The 14185-nt window shown below is 51.3% G+C and overlaps 1 protein-coding gene across 2 annotated transcripts in view; it reads right to left on the reverse strand.

The window, feature by feature from the left end:
• Nucleotides 1–955: 955 nt before the first annotated feature.
• Nucleotides 956–14185, reverse strand: part of ATP6V0D1 (ATPase H+ transporting V0 subunit d1) — a 78903-nt gene continuing 65673 nt past the window's right edge. For both annotated transcript variants that reach the window (XM_090062735.1, XM_090062733.1), the window contains exons 5-8: nt 9721–9798; nt 8584–8760; nt 7353–7430; nt 956–6592 (exon numbers count right to left, since the gene is read on the reverse strand). In XM_090062735.1, coding sequence (XP_089918861.1) covers nt 6431–6592; nt 7353–7430; nt 8584–8760; nt 9721–9798 — 495 coding nt within the window. In that variant the 3' untranslated portion in view covers nt 956–6430. The remainder of the gene's footprint in view (nt 6593–7352; nt 7431–8583; nt 8761–9720; nt 9799–14185) is intronic.

A 14185-nucleotide genomic window follows, 5' to 3' on the forward strand; every position in this document is an offset into this window, starting at 1 on the left:
ATGACCTAGTGTATAGTGCAGCTTAGAGAATTTCATACTGTTCTGTCCTATGATGCCCAAGAACTTGTTTATGGCAATGTAATGGGTTGTCACTCAGCTTTTTATTTTTCCTGGTGCCAACTTGTCCCCACAAGGAAACCAACATCCATAATGAAACAAACACAAACCTGTGGTCCTTCTTCAGACCCAGAGAGGGCTGTCCCAACTATGTGAGGTCTCCTTAGCACCACAGACTTCCTGCTTTTCCCCAGCTCCCCTCCCTGGGAGTTTTTAACTTCCTCTGGACCAGGCAATTATTCCTGTCAGCTAGTCCCATGTCTCTGACCAGGCAGGCTATTACTCATTAACCCTCTGCAGGTGGGCTCATATCCCTAAGCCATATACCTCTGCACTAGCCCAGGTAGTTTACAAGGATGGGCACTCGGGCAGCCTGTGTGGTAGTGAGAGGGTTTCCAGCCTAAGACTGCCTGCCAAGCCAATAGGCTTCTTATTAAGGAGCATGATTTTGCCTTTCACCCAACTTCTTTTAATCCCCAAGGAAGACATGGTCCTTTAAGATGATGCCCCAGATCCATAATCCTGGAAAGCAGGGTCAGGCATAGGGAAAGGAGGCAACACTAAGGTGGTCCTAGTCCTGCTGGGGCCGTGACCAGGGGCTCAGGAAGGGCAAGGATGCACATGGCCATTTTCAGTTGGGTAAATACAGAAATGCAGCATTTCAGGGAAGCAGTTTGCTCAGTGTGGCGCATAGATAGAGGACAGGACACAGCACCTGCAACATAATTAGCCTGTAACCCTTCCTGTGTCCGTCCCCACCCCCCACTGCTCAGAAATGCTAAGGGGCAGGTGACTTAGGTGACAAACTCCACTGGGGGAGTGGGCCAGCATGCCCAGGTGATGCAACACAGGATTACAGCCTGGCAGTTTTCGTCACTGAGGAAATGTAAGAAAGCTCTCAGGCAAATCATTTTTAATGCTTAAAAATGAATGGGGAGGTATTACAATCCTCATAGGATCCTCATAGACATGGGGGTGAGGGCAAGCAGGAGGCAACAGGGCCATGTGGTCCCAGTAATGCATTAACACAGAACTTCCCATGGCTTTGGACTCCTCCTGATGAGCTGAAATACACCCAGGCAGAGAAGGTGATTTCCCTGCAGTCACTTCCTACTGCAGGGAACAGCGTGGAAGGTGCTGACCATGTTGCCATCACTCCTCCAATGCAAGACATGCACATAGCACTGGTTTTCCATATTCCAGCTGCTCTTCTCCCTTGTATAAGTCCTGGCCTTTCCTAGATCCCCATTAGAGAGACCTCAAGGCATAGCCATGTGGGTGTCCATGGATTCCAGGATGGCATCCTCATATCCAGGGGCCCCAGTTCTCAGCTCACAACAGACACCCATGGATAAGCATTCATCATCTGCATACAGGTGGAAGTTCCAGGTACTGCCTGGGCCAACTCCTCCTACTCCTGATTTACAGGAGCACCTCTAGCCTAGTGGTTCTCAACCTGTTTGGACTCCAGACAGCCTGTTAGACCTAAGAGACCCTCCATGACTTTTGTGAATTAGAGCAGCACTAATTTCAAAAACTAGTTTGTATATTGTTGCAGAGCTGCTTGGCGGTGAGGTTGGGGGATTGTTCAGGCAAGGGCAAGCCTGAGCCTTCATTTGTCTACTTAGCTTATTTCCTTATACTTCATGACACCCTTCAAAGGATCTGGCAGCACTGTAAGCTTCCCCAAAACCCTGGCTGAGAATCACTACTCTAGCCTTGGACACAGGACTGAGAAGGATCTCCAGCCTCGAGCTGAGCAAAGAGTGCCACCAAACCATGGGCACTGCTGACACTGGGGGCTGGGAGATGCTCTTTGCTCCTCAGCACACACCCTGTGCCCACATTAAATGCAACCCCCAGCTACATGAGTTGCAGCTTTCAGGGCCTCAGCTTAGCCTAGCAGACAAGACAACAGGAAGCTGGGAATTCATAAAATGATAGAAAATTAGGGTTGGAAGAGACCTCAGGAGGTTGTCTACTCCAGTGATTCTCAACCTTTTTTGTACCAGGACCCATCTGCAAACATCAATGGCCAGTCCTGACCCAGTGCCCCTCACTCCTGACCCACTGTGTCCCCTAGTGTGTGGGGAGGGGGTGGGTGTGTGGGACATGAACATCCCAAAGCAGCCCTTTGCAGGCTGGAACTGACAACTTGAAAGGGAAAGCACCATTTCCCATGTTTTTCTCATTTAGAGGAGAATCCATTTTTAAAGTTTGTTCACAACCCTTTCATATATTCTTGTGACCCACTTTTGGGTTGCAACCCACAGGGTTGACAAAGGCTGATCTAGTGCAACCTCCTGCTCAAAGCAGGACTATCCCCAACTATATCATCCCAGCTAAGGCTTTGTCCAGCTGGATCTTAAAAGGATAGAGATTCCACAACTTCTCCGAATACTTTATTCCAGTGCTTTACTACCCTCCTAGCAACAGTTTTTCCCAATATCTGACCTACATTTCCCTTGCTGCAACCTGAGACGATCGCTTCTTGTTCTGTCATCTGCCACCACCGAGAACAGGATTCTAGGCTCCCTGCCTCCATAGAAGCCTGTTTGATGGAGGAGTGGGGGAGTTTGAGCCTTCAGCTGGCCAGGCAGGCTGTCCATAGCCCAGCAGCCCTCTTCCTTGCACTTAAGCTAGCAATCCAGCTGGGGGGCAAGACAGTTTAGCAACTATACGATGAGGCGTAGCCAAGGCATTGACTTGCAGCAGCTGAGGGCACAGTCTTGTAGGAGTTGCTCCACGAGTACCACAGGGCAATGGGCAGGAATGAGCCAAAGTTCCACCTCAGCAGAGTACAGTCAAGTCTAGGATTTGAGAGGACAATGGAGCAAGGAAGAAGGGGCAACTGGGAGCGGCCAGCATCTGATGCAGGACTCTTTTGGCAGAAAAGGTCATTTGCAGCCAGCGTACAGGGAAGACTTCACCTGACTACAGGGCATGTGCAAGTTTCAGACCCTGGGCAAGTCACTGTGACTAGGGGATTCTGACACCAGAGGGCGAGTGTGGGGAGAGAGAGGGGGAAGTAGAGTGGGCAAAACAGTGTATCTGGGTGGTGGTCAGACTCCATTTTCCAGCAGCCCCTGCCCACAGCCCAGTTTCTATGGAGACCTCAGCAGCAGCTAGGCCTTGACAGCATAGGGACAGGACTTCCATGGAGGCCAGTGCTGGCAGTGCATGTGGAAGCTGCTCCAGGGCTGGGGCCAGGATCTTGCAGTGGTGACAGCAAGGTCTAGGGCTAGGGCAGAACAGCAATCCACTTCCCATGTGCCCAGGGCACAAGCATCCAGGCAGCAGATTGCATCCTTGCCCTGGCTCTGGGCCATGCCATCACTACTATAAGATTCCTGTCCAGGAACAGCTCCCCTCCAAGCCAGCCACCAGCACTGCTGAGGCTAGTCTCCATGGAAACCCTGGCCCTGCCACTGCTAGGGTCTCCATAGAAACTGGCTGCAGCTGATGCAGGCAGGGGCTGCTGGGAAATGGAGTCCACTGTGGGCCTGATTCAGCCTGCTGGCCGGACTTTGCTCACCCCTGAACTAGACCCTGGCTACCCACCAACCACAGTGAAAGCAGCAAGTTGGAGACTGCAGTGAGGGGGCTAAAAAATACATAAGCAAGCAGCACCCCCTGCAGCTACCAGAGGTAACAGAAGCTGCTGAAAGTGAGCACCTGGGCTGCAGCTGGTCAAAAATAGCATGGGGGCAGAGCACACAAGTGGCAGAACTCACCAGGGAACTGTTGGGGGCTACAAGAATTTCTGCATAGGCTGTGCCAGGGGGCAGAGGCTCAAAAGCCAAAGATCAGGGTGGAGCCTAACTTACACCCCCACAGGGGAAGCAGGGGCTCCCAGTGACCAGACCCAGGCCTGGAATACTATGGTTTGTGCTGCCTGTTTCAGCGCAGGGACTTTTCCATGAAGAAGGCTCCTCTCTGTGTGCTTCTTTACAACTGCAAATGCTCTGTAAAGGAGAGAAACCAGTCAAGGCAGCCCAGTGCTTCAGGCAGATATTTATTGGTCACAGAGGAAGGAGGAAAGATGGCCAGGACAGCAAACACTCTGCAGACAAGCAGTGAGCAGCAAGGTGCTGCATCATGGGCTGGGGCAGGCCTGCTCCCCACCCTTCTACACCCACTTGCCAAGCAGCACAGGCATCACTCTGCTGCCACACTGAACAAAACCCCCTCGCTGGCACCAGAAGGCTGTGGGGGCCCAGGGCACCACCGTTCACAATGCAGTCCCCAATGGGCAAGTCTTGGGCATGTCACAACAAAGGCAGTCTGGGCTGGATCACTTGCTCCAAGGGAATGAGGGTCATACCTAATGCCTACCCCTGCCCTGACCTCTCAATATGGAGCACCAGGCCAGAGCAGGCAAAGACCAGACCTTTGTGGGAATGACAACCCTCAGCATAGTGCCCACACTCCCTTTGGGCTGACAGTGTGGGCACATGTATGCAGTGTAGCCAGGCTCCAGGGACGAGCAGAACCAACTCCAACAGCTTAGAATGTGGAGTGACTGAAACACTCTGGGCTATGCTGACATGATGCTCACTTGGCCCATGGTGCTGCTTCATGTTGGCTTGTTTGGTCACTGCAGCTGAGGGCAATGACCACCACACTGCTCTATGTGAAAAGCAGCAGCAACCCCATCCTCTCATAGGGACTTGATTTTGCTTCTAAAGACCTCGAAGCAAATCAGAAGGACATGCAGGGGAGCCTCCATGCCTACACAACCTGGGCCAGCTACGCAACCCACCAGCTAAACCTCCATTAAAGGGGCAACAAAAAGCTACCCCGGCAGGCACCAGCAGCACTCAGAGGCTGCACCCTGGAGCCTGTCCACGGTGGCTGCAGGCAGCGCTTCAGTCCATTACCTGCACAGCTTCTCGTCTACTGAGACTATAGCTGGCAACTCTGCAGAACAGGAAGGGTGATGAGATGACAGAGGTCACACCTGGGTCCCTTTGCTGAAGGCCGCTATTTTTAAATATGATTATTTTTTAGCCAAGATGGGGATGAGAGTGGCCGCTTCCTATAAGCAACAGACCCAGAACTAGCAACTGGTCATTTTAATGGTCTTGTGGATAAATAAGTGTTATAATGATGCTTATAAGAGCCCTGTGCCAAGGGGCTAGCCAGACGAGCAACCAGATTGCCCAAACTCCTGGGGGAATTTTACTGCTGCTAGGATTGGGCCTGGGGTCACTGTGGTGATATAGTCCCTACAGGGAGAGCAGAGGTGGTGTTCTCAGGGCCTGGTCTTCTCACTCAGCAGCATCCTCACAAATCATTGCATGGCTGGAGTAGGCCAGGAACCAGTGCCTGCTCCAGTCTGTGCAAGCAGACAGCCTGGAAGGACAGCCACACTGACCCAGCAGAACAGGAAAGAACATATTCATGGCTTGGCTGAACAATGCAGAAGGGACCCTGGGACATAAGGGACTGGGAAAGGCTGGCAGGTAGGGACATACTGCCCTCCCCTGCTTTCATTGCATGCTACAGCCACTCTGGCACTGCACTAACCAAACTGAGGGCAGTTTAGCCAGTGCCCTTTCTTTGCAAAGGTGTTTCCTGGAAGGATCAGCTTTTCTCCATGAAGAGACTGCCCTGCCTCCGAACAAGGAGGCTCCCTGGGACATAAAACCTGGGAATTATCCTTTCACATGGTCCATGATGACTATGGGAAAGGAATGCCATGACTGCAAGCTGCCCAGGCTCCTGCCCTAGCCAACAGGAACCACTCTGTGTCCACCTCAGCTCTTGCAATCCAGACAGTTGAGACAAGTTCCTGGCACTTAAGCTTCTCAGCCTCTCATCAAAGGATTCAAATATAGGGTGATGCAGGAATACACAGCAGCATCTGCTACACTAAGAGAACCACATTCAAATTAAGCCTCATAGGGACAATACTGACTAGAGGAGGCACTCTCTCAGCACCAACAGAGGGGACAAAGTTGGCCAACACAGTTCTGAGGCATCTCTCGTCAGTGGAGAGACTTGCTGAGAGACCACTTCCTTCAAACTGGAGGCCACCCTATCAGCACAATTGCACACAGCAGATCAGTACAGTGACATAGCTACAATGAGATGCATGGACTATAACCCTCCTGCTACATAGGTACACAGGGTCCAGCTCACCTCACAGGTCCTGCTGGATCCCTCAAAGCACAACTACCTCAAACAACTTCAAGGAAGTTCAGCTTGTGAATAATTTAACTTGAGACTGTACAACTTCCCTCAGATTCAGTTCCAGAGGAGCTGCCTTGGAGCCAGGTGCAGGGATAACTCAGAGCACATTTGTCAGGGTGGAAGGGATGGTCCAATTGGGCTCCAAGCAGCAGGAGGGCCAGGTAGGCTGAGGGTATGGTTAGAATATGGGAATGTAGTTGTCGATCTTGGTTCGGTGCCGCTGGGCAATGCACTCTGCAATCCACACGATGTTACGGCACTCCTGCTCCTTCAGTTTTACGAAGGCATAGAAGACCCCAAAGTGGAACTGGTTGAGGAAAGCTAGCTTGTTCAGCTTCACCTGGAGAAGAGAAACACCCAGCATCATGCTCCTGTGGCAACAGTTTCATGTGAGCCCTTCCCCTCAAATGGGCTCCTATGGCAGGAAGTGCACCTCCCTTCCCCCCATGGAGCCAGCTGCTGAATAATCCACAGGTCCCAAAAATGGGGCTCTAGTGTATCTGGTAGGGCTCTAAGCAAGCCCCGCACAGGCTTGCCTGCCTGGGGCAGATTTCCGCTACAACCCTTCTAGTCCAGATGACAATGCCAGTTCCATGCCTGCACAGGATGCCTAGGGAAGCACTACCCTAGAGCACACAGCTCAGCATGGACAAGCCATCTTGGGGGCCAAAGCGCCTTTTGAGTATCCAGGGAACAGCCTTGAAATGCTCCCTTTTCTCCTCCTTACATATTTGTCCTCTAGAATTTGCGCTGGGGAGACTAGAAGAGCCCTTTATAAGTTGCGTGGCTGCTCCCTAGGTTCTACAGAGACTTACCTGGCAGAATACAAGGGACTGGGAACCAAAGCTGGGCCCTTGGCAGCCCCATACAATTCCCCAGCCAGCATCCCTGATTCTGTATCCAGCCCATCCCAACCAACCTCACACCTCCTGAGCAAGCTTGGTCTGAGTGCAACTCTGCTCCTCCGTATACCTGGACAAAGGGTTCTGCAGGGTAGTTGGGGGCTTGCTGTTTGTTGTTAGCCAGGGCATGACAAGTGGGATAGCTGGGTACTTGCACCAGGAAATGCACTTTCCCCTACAGCTTAAAAAAATGCTCACCTCATGCTCAAAGAATCTGTCCTCAAGGGTTTTGTCTCCAGGATTGCTACCAGCTCCTTCAAACAGCAACTTGTATTCCTATAAAAAGAAGAGGATTGTTTCAGATCTATCCAAAGTGTGGAGCATTCCAATATCAGCCTTTCCAGGGCCTGCATATGGAACAGGTTCCTGAGCAGCCATTCCAGGGACAGCTGATGTGCAAGACACTCCTGCATCAATGAGGGGAGGCACATTTGTTAACACCAAAGAAATAAGATCCAGCTGCCATCTGTAGCCCACTAAGGGTGAAGATAGACAGCCTAGGCAACAAGCTGCCCAGCGGCCTTCACTCTGAACAGTAACGGAGACTGTACCAGGCCTATAAATCTTGGTCCTCTCCTTTCTTCAAGACCCTAATAGCTCAGCTACTGCAGGTACAGGCAGAATCTCTACAGAAAAGGCTAGCTATACATCACCCATTTCACTTAGTGAAGAGTGAGTAAATCTACACTTGCACCTCCACATGTGCAGGAGTTAAACTGGGGCAGATGCTGAGTCCACTGTGTGCTCTCAATCTCCAAGGGTACAATTTTAGGTAAACCGGGCTCCTAGATCATACACTGGACTTTACAGGAGCGAATGGAACTGATGTGAGCCCTGGTTAAGCCAACATTTCTGCACACAGCCACACTAGGTTGGCATCACCCCTGCAGTTAATTCAGGGCAATATGCTCAAACCCAGCCCCAGGTACAGAGTTCTGGTATGAGGCTCCCAAATAGGCCCACACAAACAGGAGTAACATAACCCTGCTGCTTGCTGCCACCATATTGTTCTCTTTGCTGGCCTGTTCTACTCCCTCCCCACTGGCTCCAAGCTGTGTAGACTGTCAGCTCTTTGGGGCAGGAACCATTCAGGTGCATGTAGCATGTGTTTAGGGAGTCTTTAACACAACAGACTCCATGCTTGGTATGCTCCTTGGAGTACTGTAACAACTTCAGTTAGCATGAGCTGCAAAGCACTTATTATCTTGAGCTCGCTCCTGCCTCAGCCAGGAGAGCTTTCGTGACAAAAATTCTGAAACATGCCAGCATATGCTCCTCTCCCCTCCCACATCCATTCACACCCCCTCCATAGATCAGTCTTCAGGACTCTCTCCTTGGATGCCTGCAGAACAGCAAGACCTGCAGCAAAGGTCTGGGTTTGACTGCTGTGAACCCACCGCCCTGTAGGCCTTCAGCAGGTGGCACTTACAGGGTAGTAGTCAGCTACAGTTTTGACTTGTTCGTAGTCATCTGCTCTTGCCAACTGGGCCAGCCCCTCAGGGTAGAGCTTCCCACAGTGAGGGAACAGCTTTGCTCGGTCCTCTTTGGAGAGCTCAGTGCCAAAGGAGTTGATGGTAATAATGAAGGCCCTCCGGTCAGCTTCAAACTGCAAGAGATGAACACAGTACATTTGGGCTCAAGTGTTGTGCTGGGGCCCTGGTCTTAAGTGGTGCACCTACAGCTGGGAGCACAGCAGCATCATTTAGTTGGGGTAGGCAAACACCATGATCAGGCTGAAGGCTTATGGATGGAGTGATACTGTGTCAGAGAGCAAGCCCAGCTCTGCTTGTTACACTAAGGTAGGCTGAGCATTTGAAAAGCACACCCCACAAGTTCTACCGGTGGCCTACCATGGGCCTTAGAGCCTGAGCCACAAAACTGCCATGTGGTCAAATCCCTCAGCTGCAAATACCTGTGATGCAAAAAACCAATTACCAGAGGGAGCCAGGAGAGTTATTATTCCCACTGACAGCCTGCTTGAGGATCCAAGCTGATAAGCACTCAGTAGCTGATGAAGTGGTTGCACCCAGGCCCAATGAGCCTGATTCACAACCAACCCATTTACTTTTAATCCAAGAAACTTGGCTGCATGTCCTTCCTGCTGCACCCAAGTGCATGGGCTGCATTTCCACCAGTTACTGTCCCATAAATTGATGCAATGCCTGAAGAAAGGCAGTACAGGTGAACACCCCTTCCTGCTCTTCTCTTTCGGTGCGTAATACACTGTGGAGGTACAAAGTTAAACTGCAACAAAGGCCCATTGTGTCAAAGAATTAGCAGAAATAAAAATTGTTACAGATATGGGAACAGCAACAATCCCTCCAGATCTCTGGCTGAGGAGTGACAGGTAGTTAATGGCACAGGTGATGGGCTAGGTCATTTCAGCAGAGACCCATGGTTGGAGCACTGGACTTCACTGCTACCTGCTGTTTGGGTCTCTCACACGGTATCTTCTCCAAGCCAAGATGTGCCACCTCCCAACATCTTTTTAGCTGATATTTTTGGCTCAAGACAAAATGGAAGGGTATGTATAGCACCTTCTGTATTATGTTACTTATAGCCTCACCTCCAGGATTGGGCACATAGCAGCTGCAGTTGTACCTCCCAGAGCCTTGCAGAATTTGTAGAAGGACTCAAGGTATGCCTGAAAAGAAAGCCAACCAGACATGAAGATAAGCACCTTTCTGAATCCCCTTTACCACAGCCTTGCATGCAAGGCCTATGAGAGGTCTGTGGAAGGACAAGTGAAAGACCAGTAGACACTACAAGAGGTGATATCCAAGAGCCCCCTTCCCCTTTCAAAATGCCCTCACAGCCCTCCAGCTCAGCCAATGTCCTCATTAAGCTCTGTCCAATCCAGTACTGCCCCAGATGTGCATTAGGTTCAGAAGAAGGGCTGTTGCTGAGTCTGCTGAGACATCACTAAAAGCAGCTTAATGGTCTAGGCCAGGGGTTGTCCACTGGGGGTACACATACCCTTAGGGGTATTTGGAAATGTCCTAAGGGGAACACGCAGGGGGATGGGGGGCAAGGGCAGCTCCTCTGCAGGCTGCACACATGCTGCCTGGCTGGCCAAACGTGCAGGAGGGAGCTCGCATGTGGCTCCTGCCATCCACCACCCAGCGTCACTGCTGTGTGCCACTTTCCCATGGCCAGTTACTCATGCAGCTCCCAGGCTGCTGATAGGTAAGGCATGATTGGCCAGGTGTGAGGCCTGTCAGCAGCTTGTGGAGCTGTGCGTGTGACTGGCCATGGGAAAGCAGGGCACGGCAGCACAGGGTGGTGGCCACTGTGCCCCACTTTCATTTATTTCATTCATGATACATTTTGAAAGAGACTTTATGTTTCCTGCTTGACATCTCAAGCCAAGACCCAACTATTAGATGTCTGGCTGAACCTTCAAGGGCAACAACTACTCACAAGTGTCTCCTGCAGGACTCTCTAAATCAACTGGTTCTGGGCACTGTCCTAGACATAAGATGGATTGCAGATCTGAACCTGTCTGAAAGGTGAGCACAGCCAAGCAAAGGGGATCCACTTCTGCGTGCTTTTGTTGCATTGGTGTATCCCTTTGTAGTCGTGGCAGGAGCAAGATGGTGGGTAAAGGATGGAAAGGAGCAAGATGGTGGGTAAAGGATGGAAAGGAAGCAATGGCACAAAGGGACATGGGAGAGAGTCAAAAGAAGTAAGTTTCACCATGTGCTGTTGAGCAGGGATGTGGAATGGAAGAGTGATGCAGAGGGGGTGGGGGAGGCTTCTCTTACACTAGGGAAGAGGCAAGCCCTGAGGTTGACCGACAACAGTTAAATGGAACAGAAGGCTAAAATGTTCTCATTCATTTCTGCTCCCAGCCCCAGGAGGGAGCAGCACTCAGTCCTGCAGAGCTGGGCTTTGTGCCTGATTCAGGACCCCCACAGCATCTGGCCCAAGAGCTCTTTACAAGACTAGAGACTGTTTCCTTGTGCTGTACCCAAGTTTACCCTGAGCACATAAATTGGTCCCACGTGCTGCCAGCTCAGAAGTCAGGGTGTCAGGACTGGGAAGAGCAGCACAGCAGTAATTTTTTTTTGCATAGAAAGTAAAAATGGAAGGGGACAAAGGCAAAGTAGCCCCTGGGAGTGACAAAAGGCTTGGGAGAGAAGGGCCCTCACGCACCCTCTAGCCATACAGAAAGCAAAAGACAAGCCCTGCATTTGTCTGCAACACAGTATAACCAAAACTCTTCTATTCCTACCCCACTAGGACCACCTCCCTGGTTGCACCATCAAAGGTACAAACAGGCCACAGAGAGACAGATGTCTTGCAGCTCCACATTGTAGCAGATCACCTGCATAGCAACAGATAGCACCCATCCACATGTGCAAGTGCTATGTACTACAGACATTACAGAACGGCAGGAGCTACAGACTGGCAGGGTCTGCAGGACACATACACACACTGGAGCCAGGATCTAGCTGTCTAGCCAGTCTGCTACTCAGATTTAGAAGCAGAGCTCAGCCACCAGCCGCAGGTCACACATCAGCTGTTGCCTAGTTGTGACCAGTCAGAACAAGGGAGGTAGATACAATCTACATCCTGACCTGCATCCAGCCAGTTGAGATGATGTGATAACCACATGGTAGTGCTGGCTGGAACAAGCACAGCAGTTTGCTTTCATGTGAGAATTTACCATTAGTACTGGCTAGAACAGGGGTGGGCAAAATCCAACCCATCAGGCCATTTTATCTGGCCTGCAGGGCCCCTAAAAAATTTTAGAAAACAAGTATTTATCTGCTCCTAGCTGCCTATCAAAGATGACAGGAGCCAGGAGCAGTAGAACCCAGGGGGACCCAGCAGCAGGATGCAGCAGTCCAGCCCCATGCACCCCCAGTCATTTCCCTGCCTTCCTTCCCCAGCACTGCATGGCTCCTGGCTGCATCGCAGGACCACGGGAGCATGGCCCATGGCAGTACCCCAGTGGTGCATGTGTGTAGAGTGTACCACACACACCCCACCATATACATGCACCCACACCCCCCTCGCACTGCCATACTTGCAGACCCCCCACACCTACAACCCCTCACACACACCCCAGCTGCCCTCCCCACCACAAACACCCCACAAACCCCATACCCACCCGCACACCCCGCTATGCTCTCACCCCACACCGACACCCCCCCACACGCACACCCATACCCCCCCACAAACATATACCCCCCACAATATAGAAGCGTAAGACTTCATTTTAAGCTATTATATACAGTCACCTCTACATACACTACACAAACACATGTAAACCAGGACAAAAGTATTTTTTGAAATCAAATTAATGTTTTAGATGTTCACTTTTTAGAATATAATTTGGTATTTTTCTGGTTAAGAGATGGCAAAACCCCTTGCTTAAAGGAGTACTTCTGGAGACAAGGGGAAGGACTTCTGGTGGCAAAGGTCTGGGGGCAGGACTTCCAGTCACAAAATGGCGACCAGGGGATGGGGCACCTGTCAAGGGCCAGGGCTACCCATGTGGCCCTCGACAGCTTGCCAAAACTTGGTAAGGGGCCCTCCACCCAAAATAACTGCCTGCCCCTGGGCCAGAATCAGACGGCACTAGCATGAGCTGCAGGAAGCGTCCCTCATAGCTCTACCAATGCCCTCAATCCAACCCACAGCCACTGCTATCTGGGACCTGGACACAACCCTTCCCACCAGCTTTCAGGTGGCCTTTAATGCCAGCCTATAGCGCCTTGCTATTAAAGACCTGGAGACTTCATAACCAGCTCTCCCACTGCACCTCAACCCCAAGAGCCCCCTGCTATTCCAGGCCAGGAAACTGGTTCAGAGCAAAGATGCCTTTCCCCAAAGGGAGACATGCTAGGTTCAAAGTCACAGGATCTCTCTTCATTTCCCTCCTGCCCCATTGCTGACACCCCTCCATCCCAACCCACGGCCTCTTGCTACCCCAGCCTTGACCTCTCCCTGCAGCTGAGGGGCTTCTGTAGACCCCCACTACCAACAAGAAAAGCATTAACAGGTTCATAACCTAAAAATCTGGCCTAAGGGAATAATTCACTCATATTTGCCAAGTCAAGCCTCCACTTAACAGAGCATGTACCAAAACTGTAGGTTGATTCTGCAACCAACTTTGCAAGCTTACAACCATGCCCCCCTCCCCAAGAAGTGTGCATAACCCACAAAACTATATTTAGAAAGAGGCACGGTCAAAAGGAATGGAAAACAGCACTCCTCCCCCTCCAGCTTCCCAATATCATTGACAGGTAAGCTGCAAAGGAGCTAGGACTGGGCCCTGGCCCTGGCAGAGTAGATATTGACAGCCTCCCTGTGGCGTGAAAGCCAGGACCCCTTCTCCAGCAGACATACTGCTTTCATTCCACACTATACATAAAAAGCAGCTGTGAATTATTCCTGAAGGCAGCCAATATTTCTGGCCTGCTCACAACACAGACAAAAACCTCAAACAGCTCCCTCTGCACTGGAAGAGCTGCCCCCTCCCCAAACCAGTCAGCTAGGACAGGACTCCAGGCACACTACTCCAGTCAGCTGTTTGCTAGCAAAACAGCCATGCAGGCAGTGTAAGCACAGCAATAAGAGCCACATCCCTGACCACTAATTAGTGCCATTACCACAGGAAGCTGTTTGAACTCTCTGGTGTGAAGAAAATCAACCTCTCTGCCTGCCTGCCTCACTGATGTAGGGCTACAGCCTAAACCCTCCCCCTGTAGTTGCAAACTCTGGCTGCTGGATTGACCTGGTCTCCTAGGTAACAGGGCTGTAAACTCCATAGGGAAGGGGGAGCACTCTCTTTCTTTGTTTAGGAGTTCCTGCCACTGCAGGTCATGTGGCTGCTCTTCTCACCTGGGAAGGTGATTTTTTTTCTTGGAAGAACCGGCTAGCAGCCAGCGGGTCCGCTGCTGGTCAGAACTTAGTGATGAGGTCACGACAAGTATCTACAGGGTCCCTTCTTCCTGGAGAAGACTCGGACATGTTTGGGGGGCACAGCCAGCGAGCCATGCAGCCCCTGTTGGTCTCCGGCT

This window comes from Crocodylus siamensis, chromosome 9 (assembly GCF_052110815.1).
Source record: "Crocodylus siamensis isolate JL-2025a chromosome 9, ASM5211081v1, whole genome shotgun sequence".
Classification (NCBI taxonomy): domain Eukaryota; kingdom Metazoa; phylum Chordata; order Crocodylia; family Crocodylidae; genus Crocodylus; species Crocodylus siamensis.